General features: G+C 38.1%; 1 protein-coding gene across 1 annotated transcript in view; it reads left to right on the top strand.

Moving 5' to 3' along the window:
* ADGRV1 (adhesion G protein-coupled receptor V1) overlaps positions 1-15,693 on the top strand; it is a 280,024-nt gene extending 264,331 nt beyond the window's left edge. The window contains exons 88-90 of the mRNA XM_031058954.1: positions 5,426-5,617; positions 7,329-7,506; positions 15,236-15,693. Of these exons, the coding sequence (XP_030914814.1) occupies positions 5,426-5,617; positions 7,329-7,506; positions 15,236-15,354 (489 nt within the window). The 3' untranslated portion in view covers positions 15,355-15,693. The remainder of the gene's footprint in view (positions 1-5,425; positions 5,618-7,328; positions 7,507-15,235) is intronic.
* Positions 15,694-16,018: the final 325 nt, after the last annotated feature.

Below are 16,018 nucleotides of genomic sequence, written 5' to 3' on the forward strand. Positions count from 1 at the left end.
AAGGATTTCCTAGGACTGGTTGATAACAGTAAATTAGCATAGTCCAGACAGAGAATGAAATTAAGTCTCACCTGATAAAATTAGAAATCTGAAGTAAGACTAACCAAAGCATAAACTATCATACAGTAATGACAAAGAGCATCAAGAGCTCATCCAACTATGGACAATTCTTCTGTTGTCCAAGATGCATTTGTGTTCTTTATTGTGGTGTTTTTACTACCTGGCATGAATAAAGGTGTGAGTGTAAAAATAACAGTGTATTTTTTAGACACTGTGTTTTAAGGATCAGAATGAGCCATTTCTGGTAACTGAAATTTTTGGTCTGACCAAGAAGTCAGCTTTCTTCAGAAGCCTTGATTTTGCTTTAAGTATTCTCCTTTAGAAAAGCAACTTTTAGTGATGATTAACAACCAACATTTTCCAAATTAAATTAAATTTAAATTAAATTAGGGTTTTTTTAGTGCTGATATATACCCAGAAGCAGGTTGAGAAATGGCTAAAATGGAGTGATGAAATGGAGTGATGAACAAATGACTTTTGTTCACAAAAGTCTTCTTAAGATACTTTAGTTTTATATATAGAAATACCATTCCTCTAAAACAGATGATAGTATCTGAATTAACTTCTCTGTTGAAAACAGGTGTTTTCAGGGTAGGGTATCTCAGACACGGTTAAAATACTTGTGGGAGATATATGCTGTATATTAGCTTCAAAAATAAGTCTAATGCCTTGGTATGTTAGTGTTTATCAGAATAATAATAAAATCATGTGATGCAGTAAGCATCTTGGTTTTCTCTCTGTATGTAAAAAGGAGATGATGAAAAGATTTGTTGATTGCCTACAATGTCTTTTATCCTTACTCATTATTAGCAACAGAGTTAGCTCAGTTTTCTAATTTAGACGTACTATAATGTCATATCAGTAAGCTGGACACACAGTTAGAGACCAGAGAGAGAGAAACTCTGAGTCTTCAGTGTGCAATGAAGGTTTCCTGTGGATCAGTCCTCCAGTCCTCTATGGGATCTCGTGAGGTGTAAAATGTATGAATGTATTCTGCCTTTAATTAGCTAGTTTCCTGCAGCTTCTCCTCTAAATAAATAAATCAATCTGTTGCATAGGAAAACTCACCTCGCACAAATGCATGAACAAAACCCTCTCACCAATTATATTGTGTACATATAGACCAGAAAAAACTCCCTTCTTCTTCTATGGAGTAATTTCCACAGTCTTTTTGGGCAGGTTGCTCCAGTGCTTAGTTACCCCTGCATTAAATATATTTTCCTCATATCCAGTTGGAACCTTCCGCGTCTCAACTTAAGACCACTCTCTCTCCCTCTGTCACTTCCCACTGCCTTCTGCATCACTATCTATTGTAAGGTGAACTACTGGCATGACCTAGAGCAGCACTGAGGCTGCTCCCACCTCACTGAACAAAAATATCCCATCAAACTTTTCCATGTGAGCTTTCTTTCAGGCAGTTGTACCTGTGTTTATATGGATATTTTTTTCCCTGACATAACACTACAGAAGAGTTTATGAGCCAGACCAGCTTGCTGAGATGAAATGATAAGAGCCTAATTGTCTTCCATGAGCTAATATCAGTAAAATAGCCAGCAGTCTTTGCAGACAGTGTCTTGCAGGCTTTTTTCATATAAGCACCATGTTTGAGAACTATAAGTTGCCTGTTTGTGCTCCCTCCTTTGGACAGTCTAATTGTCTGCTTGGAGCATTTCCCGCCTTTCTCCATAGGAAATGCATTACTACCACCTTTTTCTCTGATGTTTTACTGTAGCATTGTACTAACGCTACTATCATAATTTAACCATAAATAAAATAGGGTTAAATGTTTTCTAAGTAGTCCTGGGGGCCCAATGCACAGAATTTATGTAGAATTACTATCCAATCCTCTGGAGTCCTAGTTCTTTAGTTTAGTTGTTCCGTGTCCTTCCATAGGGCCCCAGTCAAGCTCTTAGATTATTAGTCAGTTGTGATGGTGTTCACAGGGCTTTCCAGGTGAGGGAAGAGACGAGAATGTTGACTCCATGTTCAGAAGGCTTGATTTATTATCCTATCATATATATTACATTAAAACTACACTAAAAGAATAGAAGAAAAGATTTCATCTCAGAAGGCTAGCTAAGCTAAGAATGTAAAGGAAAGAATGATAACAAAAGGCAGCTGTCCCAGACTCTGTCCGAGACATCTCGGCCTTGTTTGGCCATTAATTATAAACATCCAAGATGGGCCAATCAAAAATCCACCTGATGCATTGCACAGCAGCAGACTATCATTTTTTACATTTTGTCCCTGAGGCCTCTCAGCTTCTCAGGAAGAAAAAATCCTAAGGGAAGGATTTTACATGAAAAGATGTAAAATCTTTCAGTCATTGTAATCCGGGACCCAAGAGATTTTCCTGGCCCCCTGGCACACACTTATAAGTTGAAGAGCATGGCTCCCATTATATCTTAAACAAGTTGCATATATAATGGGAGGTTGCTGGTACTAGGCTGAGATTTTGGGGGTTGGGTTTAGGTTAGGTTTTTTTGATGAAAACTCCTAATAAAAAAATAATATTTCCCATACATTTAACAGAAATTATATTGCCTGTGTTAATTAATATCCACACCTTAAGCAACCTCTTTTCAATCCTTATGGAGGGTGTAGGTTCCCAGCAGGCCTGTCAGCAGAAATTAACTATTGTCTTCATTTCATTCTTAGTCCAGGCACCAAGGACAAGGTTTGTGAGTCTCTGAAAAAGTACAGTAGTTCCAAGCTGGCTAGAGTTGTTTATATGAAAACACAGAAAACGTATATTACAATGCCAACAACCTTATTTTCATAGCAATTTATGACTGTTTTTACAGTGTTAAAGGTTGAAGTGAAAAGAAACATGAGTCACAAGAATGATGAAAGATCATGCAATTCTCAGACTGGTGCTTTTGAAAAAACCCACTGAAACTGTGAAAGCTGTGGTTGGACTGACAACAACCTAAGTATCTACCACTGTCCATGCTCTTTCAGAGTAAACACCTTGGTAGCTGCTGGCTTGAAAAGAAACAGAAATTCATACTGCATGCCATCATATGTATGGTCTTTGGAACTCAATGCTACGTGGGCAGGACCATTTGGCTTGTTTTAGCTTCCTAACCACCTTCCTGGGGGTTTCTAACAGGGACACAGGGCTGTCAGAATATGGCCACAAAACCCTTTTGATGCTTCAAACAAAACTACAGTCATGGTACAAAGAAATGCACATCTACAGAGCATTATCTTCTTGAGATTCTGGATTTGGAGGGGAATATAGGTGAAAGAAAGATCCATCCTTTGTCCAGCCAAGCAAGGAATTCTCTGTCCAGGAAGAATTCCTGTCTAAATGTATTGCCTGCTTAGGAGTGTTGGGTTTCATTAGGTATGAGCTTCTGTTGGTAAGACATTGCTCTAACAACTTGCAAGATGGGAGAAGTGTTACACTGTTTTTGGTTCTGCTGTCTGTCTCAGGCTTTGACTTCTCCTGTTCTTAGGTATTAAAATAACCTCCCTGTGTCCATGTGATTATTATGGAAGGACCCAGAGGAGTTGTTTCATCATCAGAGAATTACATCAGGATGCAGACCAAGTTAAGGAGATAATTGTGACATGTTATTCCATGAGTATTTGTTTTAGAAAATTGAGTGTCCACACTTGAAGCTATTTGAGGAGAGTGATTTGTCATGGACCTTGTATACCAATACTTTGCATGCCTGCAATTTCAAAAGACAGGGCTCTGTGGCATCATCAGCTAATGGGTTTTCTTGAAAAGGACAAAACTACTTGAAATCTATGTGCAGGTTTTGTGGCTAGGCCCTAAGAGACTGAACTGCCAGAGGCTGCTCTGAATTTTGTATTGTGACTATGATCTGTTCTTCTTGGGGGTTTTATCCTTTTCATATCCATAACAACTTAAATTAAAATAAATCCATTTACTGGCCCCATTATGTTTGTAGTATATCAGAGTCCTTGAACTTGTTTATAGAATGAAAGGATATTTTAGTTCCTTTTTACTGTCTCAAACATGTTTACATCTATTTCATGGAATGTATTTACTTATGTGTATCACAAAGAAATTTCCTCTCAGTGAACTGCTCTGAGTTGTCATGACAAATAAACAATAATCTGGAAAAGCAGGCACATGTTTTCTCAAAATAATTTTTTAGTGGTTTTAGCACTTTTGTTTGGTAGTTTTCTGTTTAAAAAACCTCAGAAGCAGAGCTGTATGGTTTTATAGCAGCTGTGTGAGAGTATTTCCAGTGTTTAACCAGCTGAGATTGAAATCCTGTTGAATCTCATTAGCTTTTCTTATGTGTCACTTGGGACCAGATGATTCTGTCGTATCATTTTTGCAATAGAAATTATCAGTCTATGTATCATGAAGTGCTGTTGGGTATTTTCAGTCTCTTCTTTTTTCAAGTATTTTCAAAATTCCTTTTGTTAGGAATTCACAAATATAATTAGATGAAACTCATTACTATTTGTAAACCCAGTTAGAACTTCCATGCCAGTGGATACCTTTAAAATTAATTTTTCTGCTTAGTACAATTGGCTTAAGGGTTCTGGAGAACAATGGGAATACAAAAAAACATTGCAAATGTAATTGTATTGCAGCAATTGGTAAGAATGCAAAAGACTTCTTTCTGTACTATTTTGGTAACCCCTTCTTTAGTAATTATTTAACAAGTTGATTTATCAGTTGGAGTGGATTATTTTCCCACAGTATTAGTGCAACTTAAAAATTAAAGTAAGTCACATTTCTTATTGAGAAATTCAATTACTGGATTTCTTTATAAACACAAGACATGGTTATATTATTTGTCTTGGCTTGGACTAAAGGTCAAAATTAGCAAGTTTTAAACAAGAACTGCAGAAGCATACGGCAGAGCCTTTGTTGTAATCAGAAATGAAAATCAGTGCTGAATTAGTGCATATCACAGAACATCTAATTTGTAGTTACGGTATCTGTGACAGCAGCAGTGCAGTTTGCATGAGGTAAAGATTGCAAAAAGCTAGCAGGTCAGTAAGAAAATGAAGAATTGTGGCTAAGGAACAGCAGCCAAATACTGTTATAAGGGAGGCCTTTAACCTCATTTTCACTGTTATGATAACTGTGAAACTCAAGTCGGTTTTGTGGGTTTTGGGGTTGTGGCTTTCCTTTACAACTCTGTAGGTTCAACTAAATAATAATTTAAAAATTCTTGTGTGTGTGTGTTTGTGTTGTGTGTGTGTGTGTGCGTGCTTGTGTGTTTTTATCTGAAGAACTCAGGATTTGAACTTACTTGTAACTTTTAGATCTCTGATGGACAGTGATTTCTTCCATTAGTTTGCACAGAAAGCTCTGAACCAAGCTACCTGCATTTCACAGACTGCTGTTCTCTTTCAATCTCTGTTTAAGGGCCTTTATGTCTTTGTGGTATATTTTATCCTGCACAACCAACTTTGCTGTCCTGTGAAAGCAAGCTACACTGTTGACATGAATGGGCATACAAGTCCAGGATCAGCATTTTTCACACATGGCAGTGGTCTGCCAGCTGTGGGAGGAGAGATCAGCAAGTCCACGCAGAACCTCATCAGTGCCATGGAAGAGGTAAGAGTGCTCTGTAGTTTTCTGTAGTCATTAACTTGTTTATTGAAATGTACCTAGAGATTTCATCATTAGTTCTGAAGTGTAATACATGGGAATAAGATGCTAAATGTTATAGGTTTGACAGGGTGGAGGGGTTTGGGTTTTTTTCATTTATTTTAATAACAAAAATAGGTATCTTTATCCATGTTATTCTTGGAACTTACTGTGCCCTGATAACATCCCACATAGAGAATTTCTTCTTTCACACTTGAGTCTTCAGATTATTATGGAGGTTGATTAAAGTGTCAAAAGGAGGTCATGAGAAATCAAAATATCGGGTTAATTCTTTCAGCTTACTATAGGTTTTAGATGGGCTTTATGTAGTTAATTTCTCAGAGTTATGATGTTCAAAACTTCTGGAAATTGCAATAAAGTTAGAATAAAATTGCAATAGAATGGAATGGGATGGAATGGAACAGGGAAAGGAAGTGAATGGAAATGGGAAAAGGGAAAAGGGGGGAAAAAAGGGAAAAGGGAAAAAAAAAGGGAAAAGGGAAAAAAAAAAAGGGAAAAAGGAAAAAAAAAAGGGAAAAGGGAAGGGAAGGTGTAGTGGTTTTACCCTGCCTGGATGCCAAGCACCATCTAAAGTGGATGATATAGAGATGTACTCAGCAATATTAATTTATATATTGCTAACAAAATCAGAGCAGCATAATGAAAAAAAAAAAAAACAACTTAAAAACACCTTCCCCCCTTCACCAAGCCTCCTTCTTTCCCAGGTCTAATTCCTCCCTCAGCAGCACAGGGAGACAAGGAATGGGGGTTATGATCAGTTCATCATCCATAGCTTCTGCAGCTCCTCAGGGAGAGGAGTCCTTCCTGTACTTAAACATGGGGTCCCTCACATAGAAGAGAGCTCTCCATGAACTTACCCAGTGGGAGTCCATCCCACAGGCAAGAGTCCTCCCCAGACTGCTGCAGTATGGATCTTTCTTCCAAGGGGTGCAGTCCTTCATGGACAGGCTCCAGCGTGGTCTCTGAACACCGCTCACAGCCTCCTCTCAGGCACCCCCCTACTCTGGCATGGGGCTCCTTCATGGGTTGCAGGGGTACAGCTGCTTCCTCATGGTCTGCACCATGGGCTGCAAGGGAATCCCAGCTCTTGCATCTAGAGCACCTTCTCCCTCTCCTTCTCCACTGACTCTAGTGTCTGAAGAATTGTTCCTCTCACAAATTCTCACCCTGCTCTTCCCTGGCCACAGTTACATCTGCACAATAACTTTTTAAAATTCTTCTTCTTAAATATGTTATCACAGAGGCATTGCCACAATTTCTAATTAGCCCAGATGTGGCAGTGGATACATCTTTTCAGCTGCCAGGGGTTGTTCAACCAGGCATGGAGGAATCTTCCAGTAGTTTCTCACAGAAGTCACTCCAGTAGGCTCCACTGTAACCCTTCCCACTACCACTATTGGCCATGAAAACCCAATACAGGAGAAAAGGCAAGGGAAAGGGAGATACAGATAGATAGATAGATATAGATAGATGTAGATATAGATATATAGATAAAATTTATTTAAAAGTTTTAAAAGGCTTCCTGGTTAATTATAGAAGGGACAGAATATCTTGTTCCAAAATCTCTTGGTCTTCAGTTCAGCTCTGGTCATAATTTCCAGTTTCTGTAAAATAGTTTTGATGCTTACTGAATTTTGTGTCTTTTTAAACTCTGCAGGTGCCTGCAGACTGGGAGAGGGCATCCTTGCAGCCTGCTAGTCAAGCTAGTGCTGCCTTTAAGCAGAGTCCACAAAATGGTAATGTTTTCCACCCTTCTGGAGGATACAGTACCAGCTCATTAGTTGCTGATGAGGAATCACAAGAGTTTGATGACCTAATATTTGCTTTAAAGACTGGTGAGTGACTCTGCCCTTCAAAGTTTGCTGTATTGCTATGTTGTTATTTATCCTAATGGTGCCACCATTCCACGAGATACAATTAATGAGGTATCTTAATATAATCTGATTTCCAGTGAAAATCTTAAAGATCAGTTATCATAGGAATGTCTGATAGGACAACCAAAGAGGCAAAGGAATCCTACCTGATAAGATGTGGCAAACACTAACCGAAGCCCAGCCAGGAAAAGTACAAGTGGACTTGCTTGGTAGCAGGAGGTCACCTAAATGATCTTTAGGGATACCTCTGAGCCTTGCAAGAGACAACAGCAAGTTATTTGTGGGAGTAGCAGATTATGTGCACACACAATTTCAGAAGCTTGCTCCCTCAGTGAATCAAGAAAAGTTAAACTGGATGGGAGACTGGGAATGCTGATAATAAACAGGTATTTTTATTCAGTAAGTTCATAACTCTATATAGCCTAAGCTGATTTACATTGCAGGAAATGCCTCTAATTATGAGGCCCTCAAAATGTGAAGGATGTGGACTGATTTCCACAGGAGGCCATGAAGGTGCTCAGAGGGCTGGAGAGCCTCTGCTGTGAAGAAAGGTTTAGAGAGTTGGGATTGTCAGCTTGGAGGAAAGGCACTCGGGAGAGCTTTGAGTCCCTTCCAGTACCTAAAGGGGCTACAAGAGAGCTGGAGGAGGACTTTTGATGGGGGCATAGTGTGACAGGATGAGGGGGAATGGCTTTGAGCTGAAAGAGGGCATGTCTAGATTAGGTATTAGGAAGAAATTCTTCCCTGTGAGGGTGGGGAGGCTCTGGCATAAGTTATCCAGAGAAGCTAGGGCTGCCCCATCCCTGGAAGTGTTGAAGGCCAGGTTTTATAGGACTCTGAGCAACCTGATCTAATTGAAGGTATTCCTGCCCATGGCAGGGGGTTGGAAATAGATGGTCTTTATGGTCCCTTCCAACCCAAAACATTCTGTTTTGTGAAAATCTGTTTTATACTTACTAATTTTTCTAAACATTTTGCAGACTAGTTCTACTAGCAAAAAGTAGCAGTCTTTTTTTTTTTTTTCAAAACTTTCAAAACTAGGTGCAGAAGTTACAGTTGAAAACCTTTTTTTTTCTAGGTATGTAAGAAGGCAGCTTTTACTTTTTGACTTCTTGAATATTAAGAAGGAAATTCATAGATAGTTAATAAGACATGAAACTATCTACATCTAACACTCCTCTTATTACACAATGTTTAGTACTTAAGTAAATCAGTTGGCATTAGTAAACTGTAGAAGACTGAGTCTTAAGGCATGAAGAACAATCAAGGCAACAGCCGTAGCTGAAATATGATAAAAGTCAACACATATTCAGCACTTACTTTTTCCTAAGTCTTCAAGCTCCATCCCTAATTAACTTGTTTTAAGTTCTTTGAGAAAGTAGGTCTAATACCAACTTTTGATTTTCTTGCCTAAATTCTATTATTGTCTTATTTATTAAAATTTTATCATAATTTTTATGAGCATTTCATATTAATGCGATTTGAGATAGTGACTGCAGGCCATTGTTGGAGAAAAATATTTTGTTTATGTTACTGATTCAAGTAGTGCCAGACAATTTTACACCTATGTTTATTCATGTGCCCACATGGTGTCCCCCACAGCGTTACAATAGTAAAAATCCCCATGATTTCTAAACCAAACCAGCTGTCCCATCTGGTTTCAGCCTCACATTTGAACAAGATTACCTGAAGAGGTGGTGTGGAAGGTTAGAGCATCTTTGACCAGCAAAGTAAATGTTTATCCGCTATTGTCTCAGACACAACCTCTAGCTCAGTATATATTTTTTCTTAAACAACAAACAAACAAACAAAAATAAAAACCCAAAACCCACCAAAAACAAACAAACAAAAAAAAAACCCAACAAGCTTTTCTGTAACTAAAAATCTTTTTTATTATTTTCATCCTGACATGTTCTCCAGTTCAGCTAAGTGCATGGCCAAAGAGAGGGAGGCAAGGAATCACATGGAAATAATAAAGAGAGAGATGAGGTGGTGGAAAGCTGGAATTTTTTTCTCTGTTTGGCAATATGGACCTATGCTGCTAAAGTATTCACTGTGCTGTTGTCTAACAGGAGTTTTATGATAATAGTTAAGCTAGCAGGCACTGAAATGAGCTCATCTCTGTGTCTCTCAGCACCACATTTCTCCCTCTCTTGCGTCATTGCTTGTGCTCATGTGAAACCACAAGAAGTCAAGTTAGATTTCTCTTTTTCTTCTTCTTTCCACTCCCTTCTCTCTCCCACTCTACATGAGTTAGTCTGAGGCCCTTTGACATCAGTCCTTGCTCCAAGAAAGTGGTCATTGGCAATTGGAAGACAAGGACCTCTTCTCTAAATAGGCAAAAGTGTAAAGGCAGCTAAGATGCCTTTTTTCTGAACTGCTCTTGCCTGTATTTTGCTGTGTGAGGAGCTTCTCAAACCCTTTTTATTTCAAAAGGCTGAGAACTCCTCATTCTGGAAGAACAGGGAGAAGGTGCTTTTCCCCCCACATTAGCTAGTTTTATCACTGCTAAACTGGGGGGTGTTTCTTTTGGAGGAAGATTAAAAATACTATTGTTTGAACTTTACCTTTGATAAACTGAACCAGAACCTTCAATTATCTGTGTTTTCTAAAACTGTCAATCTATACTAAAACTTACCTATAGTAGTGCTATAGTGCTCCCACGCTGAGGACTGGCTGAGGATCAGCGCTGATTAGCATAGGAATTTGTAAAAATGTTTTTATGCCCCATTATGCTTCATCTTTTCTTTCTGTTCATGTAGTTCTGAGCTGTCTGAGGTAACTTTAACTTATGGTCACAGGGAATAATTTTGTGGCCACAAGGTTTAACCTGGATCATTTGGAATGAGTATAATAATTTTAGCAAAGCTAAAATTTCATTCCTGCCTTTCTGCCATTCTCAGCTATAGAAATGAAGACAGATTTAAAAAAAAAATCAACCAATCCTCCACAGAAAAAGTTTGTTTTTAACTTGTCACTGTTTAGTAATTTGCAGTGTGCAGCGCAGCCCCAGGAATAGTTGTGCTGGCACAGTCAGCCTTGTTGCTAAAGGAATGTGTCACGGAACTGTGCACTTAGGCCTTTCTTCCACAGCCATTAATGCTGGGCCTAATTACAGATTAACCTGAAATACAGACTGGACCAGATGGAGGCCTACAACTGCAGTTCTAGCAAATCAGGTGGATAGCAGTGTGCTGTTTCTTAGCCACCTGTTATGCTAGCTTTGTACAAGCATCACATGGTGATAGGGTTTTTCTGTTTTGTGTGAGAAATCCAGTGGGCTACTTATATCATGCAGCCATTGTATTTGGATGCCTTACCAAATAATTCCTTCTTTCCATCAAATGTGCTCATGTCCATACAGAAATACACAGCTGGGATTCACCCTGCTCACTACATCATGCCATTTTATTTTGGAGGTCTTTTGGAAGATAGGCCAGCTCCAAGGTGGCTTTTGTGAAGGAAATAATAAAACAATTATGGTAGGAAAAATAATTTAGGGACATGTCCTGCTCGTTGACGTGTGCTAAAAGCTTTTTTTAATGTTTATTAATTTGTACGTATTCATTTTATTGTATTTCATTTATGGCTCTCCTAATGATTCAAACAGCTTCTATTGAGAAAGTTAGTTATTTGTGAATTAGTTTTGGTTGATTTCACTAACAACTTTAAAAGTCTGCAATTTTGAATGTGATTTCATTTCCCCTCTGATTTCTTGTGCAAGGTTTATATTGATAGTCAATTTAGTAAGACCTTTGCCTTCCAGATTGCAACAGAGTCATATGTTATTGTAATTGAGGATAAAGCCCAATATACTAGAATTCCCTGAGGACTTGTACTCTGGTAGAGAAGCTTTAAAGCATGAATAAATGCATGATTGCTGATTTCTGAACTTCCATCTGTGTCTTACAAATACTCTTATCCTCTCCCTTTCTGTGATGCACAAAACCAAAACAATTCATTCCTTTGGATGAAATGTGAAACCAAAACACAGCAAAGCCTTTGAGGGAGACCCAAACTCCTCCAGAGGTGATGGGTGACCCACCATGGTAGTATCCAGATACACATTAAGTAGAATACTGCTACATTCATACCTCAGTGTTTTTTTAATCTTAATAGAGGCAGTTGTGATAAGTATTATAGAAATATTCCAGTATTTCTTTAATATGACGCAAATATTCTAATTTTTCCCTGATATGAAGAATACTTAGGAAAATCTACTAAGTTAAAAACCCCACACAAATACAGCTGTTACAATGACAATGTTATATAAAATGATTCATGATTTTCAATCTAATACAGCTAGGGTTCCAAAGTCAACATTTTATGTACCTTGGTGACCCCACTGACGGTGCCTGGTTTAAGAATAAAGCATTTCACATGGCCATCCTGAACCTGAGGAAACATTTGAAATTTCAATTCTGAAAGGTATTCAGTGCAGCATCCTCGAGACTCTCTGTTACAGGGCATATAGATTGTAGGTGGCAAAGGTCCTGCCTTATTGATCTGCATCTCTATTTTGAAGGGCTCACTTCAAAGAAAAAAAGAGAGGAAAGAAAGATAGATAGTTTGCATATTCATTCAGTTTCTCATCTGTGGTTGTCACACATATTTTACGTGATGGCTATTGAATGTGACTGCGCAATACCCAGTAAGCATTTTTAGTTCAATCTGAACTTTTTTTATAGAAGCTGGATGTCTTTTGGTGTCATTTCTGTGAAGTTAAAGCCCTGAAAGAAGAATTAAATTTGGTTTGTGTAGCTTATTCCTATACATCCCACATATATAATAAAATTATGATTGATTAAGCAAGATATAAGTGCTTGAGAGAGAAAAAGTTTTCCCAGTGACATGAGTACAGTACTTACAATACAAGCTCTCTCCCTTAAAATGTTTTAGTTAAAGTCTTAGCTATCTCTAAGCAAGCAGATGATAACAGCTGGTGTTTAGGGCACATAGGGATGCACTAATATAGCCCTTCACCAGCAGATGTCAGTGGAGGAACCTCTCTGGGTTTGAAGCCTGAGTTGAGACTTTTCAGTTTGCAGCTAGTCCTTGCATACACAAAGAGAAGAAAGGAAGGCTTCATTTTCTTGCTTATTTTTCTTCACAAACTGGGGAAAAGTAATACTCCCTGCTACATACCTACCATCCAACCCTAGGATCTCTAGAAGAGTGCATGTTTTTTGGAATCCGATTGAGTTTAAATTCCACTCTAATCTGAGAACACAATGGACCAATGAACTCTGTGAAACTCAATTGTGTAAACAGTCATACCCTTTCCAGCCTGCCGACTGTTTGGTAAGCTGGTATCCTGGTTACATTTCAGTTCTTATTCCTAAAAAGGATCAACTCTAACATATTTTGTCTTTGCAGCATCAGCAGAGCAAGGCCCTTGTAAACCTAAAGTACCCAGTTTCAGTCTCTGACTTACCAAGTTCCTGATAAGAGCCTATGTAACAAAAAAGATCTTCTCTGACTTTGCACAGGGCATGGACAAAACTTGCACATATATGACATTTAATAATATACATACTATAATATCATTAGACCAGTACCTGATCTTTTTAGTGCCCAGCAAAAGATTCTTAAGGAAACCGTGTGCTAAGTTGCCATGTTACCAGTATAGCTACTGGTAAGACAAATATCTTTCTAACACCAACACTCAGTGTTCACCTTCCATAGGAGGTATTGTGTTCTGTCTTAATTTGAAGTATTTTATTTTCTTCATGGTTTTTACTTGATCATCCATCCCCATGTGGTAAATACAGCAGTCTGATTCATCTTACCTATTACAGTCAGGTTTCCTTTCTAAAATAATCAAACAATCAAAATAACTCATTTAAACAATGGCTATTTTTCCCAGGACCTTCAAGCACCTTTTGGATATTAGGATCTAGCTCAATTAAAGGGTTGAATGTGCATACAAATTTAAATCAACTTCAATTCATTTATAAACAAGTATTTTAATAATTCAGATCCTAATCTTGACTTTGTTATTGTATCTCTGTATCTTGATGGATTTTTACTCCTGTCATACTCTGGCAGTAGTTGTTTTCTCAAGAGCTTGGGTCATGCAGACCTAAGGACTTAGTAGTGTCAGTGAATGCATGTTCCCTCCATGACCCAAACACCAAAACGGGGTGTAAGAAGGATCATGGTGCAACTTACCCACTTTACCCCTGGATCATAGAGCATGGATCCAAGTTTGGCCTCTACCAGGACTTTGTCCAGGCCTCTGTGGGAAAACTTGGCTGGTCCTACAGGACCTTCTGTGCAGGTTCTCTGGACCAAACTCTGTATTCAAAATTGCAGCCTGACTTCCCACAGCAAAGCAGCATCACACTGCTGCCCACTTTACAGTACCTCTTTTCTGCTTTAGGGGTGGTGGGTAAAAGGGTGCTAAGAGAAAACTTTGTCAAAGTGGAACAGAGAACATAGGAAAAGGTGAAGGAACACAAAAAAATTTTAAACTACTCTTTTCTTTTGTCGAACAAACCAAAAACTAGAATGTCAGCTGAGATAGAAATATGAGATGCAATGTATACCTTATAGAAACTCTGGAAAATATTTTTCAGTATGAAATGCAAATCACTGCCTCTCCCAGCATACCCTATTCAGGGCTGTTTTCAGCCAGATGTCATTCCTTTGTAACTACCTTGAACTGCATGTAGTTACAGATCTGCTTCTGCCTAAAACAAATTATTTCCCCCATAATCTGTAAATGACATCACTGCAGGGTCATACTTGAAAGTGATTTGTATTGATATCCTGATGCCTCATTATACTCATATGCAGTTCTCAACAAATTTAAAGTCTAGACACCTTAAGCCCTCAAAACTCATGTATTGTGTAGTATTTGTTCTATAGCTCAAGGAGAGAAGCTTAAAGAGCACTGAAGTTTATAATTTCAGCAGATCTCTTGTGACAAAATGGTCTGGAAAAATTTTGCATTTCATAAAAACTGGTGCAGGATTGTGAATCTTCACACTAATCTACTCAAACCTCCCCTACAATAAAAGCCCACATGAAATCCCTATCAAACAAATAGGAAGCAGAAAACTTGCAGAAGTCCTATGACAAAAGGATGGGCAAGGTAGCCTCCCAAGGTCTCTTCTACACATGTTTTGGAGGTTCCCTTGGACAAAATTCTAGTATTTACTTCTGTCTTCTGGCAGAAGTAAAACTTAATACAACAATTCTTGTCGAATGCAAGTTTAAAGAATATTTGGTCAGTACATTTTGTCTTGTTGAAATTACTGTCCTATTAAGACAGCTGGAATTATTGTTTAACTTGGAAATTATATCATTAAAAACCAATTATTTATGAGGAAGTCCTTGGAAATACCAGATGCTAACAGCCAGATCATTAACTCAGTCCAAGCCAGGCCTTGATTTATGCTTTTCTGATTTCAAGGCAACCTCTAAATATCTATTTTACCACATACTGGGACAAATAAAGTGAATGACATGAAAAAGCATATCTGGATGGTACAAAGCTATGTCAGCTAATGTTGTAATCCATGAATTCAGAATGGTAGACTGGTATGAGGAAACTCACCACGTGGTTGTGGGGTAGGGAAACATTTCAATAATCAGAATAAAACAGAGTAGGACAGAGTATCCCCATTTATCTGTCAAAATTTCATTCTCACTGATTCTTATTTTTGTTTTTTTTTCTCTATTTCAGGTGCAGGTCTCAGTGTCAGTGATAACGAATCTTGTCATGGCAGCCAGGATGGTGGCAGCATGGCTAACTCCCAGATTGTAGAGCTTAGAAGAATACCCATAGCTGACACTCACCTCTAACTCCACAGCTTGCTTGGGATTTTCTTGTTGTTGCGGTTTTTTATTCAAGCCTCAGTATTTTTATATTTGTACTTCCTTTTGCACTAAAACACTATATGAAGCTGTAGTAGAATGTTGTTATCTTTACTGAATGTTTAACATGGAATGTTTGCTTGAGGTTTTGTATATCAGAAAAAAAAGTAGTTTTTTTATAGTGGGTGAGCATCAATAGATACCATGGCAATTGGCCTAGATTTGTATCTTGTAAGTAGACGGTACATTTCATAAACTGTAGCTTTTTTAAAATTAACCTGTACATTAACACTGATTAATAAAGCAATAGAGTCTGTTTGATACAAACCAGTCTGTTATTTCTCCTTACTGTTTATAAAGATGAAAGGTGATGCAGACACCCTGTTGAATGGGAAAGTGTTCTAGTGGCACAGTTTTTCTAAGTTTCCTGAGCTGTACTCTTCTCACTGTTTTTGTGAATACCCAAATCTGTGAGCAAAATCAAATAAAGATGCAAGCTTTGAGCCAAAGAGCTTGAAATTTAAATTATGACATGATAAATATGCAATGATCTGAAACACACAGAGGGAAGAGGAGATGAAGAACAAGAGTGAAACCACTGGCAGCTGTGTGCTTTTAACTTCTTTACCTTGCTGGTTTCATAATATTAAGC

The sequence above is a fragment of the Geospiza fortis genome, unplaced genomic scaffold (assembly GCF_000277835.1).
Source record: "Geospiza fortis unplaced genomic scaffold, GeoFor_1.0 scaffold279, whole genome shotgun sequence".
In the NCBI taxonomy this organism is placed as follows: domain Eukaryota; kingdom Metazoa; phylum Chordata; class Aves; order Passeriformes; family Thraupidae; genus Geospiza; species Geospiza fortis.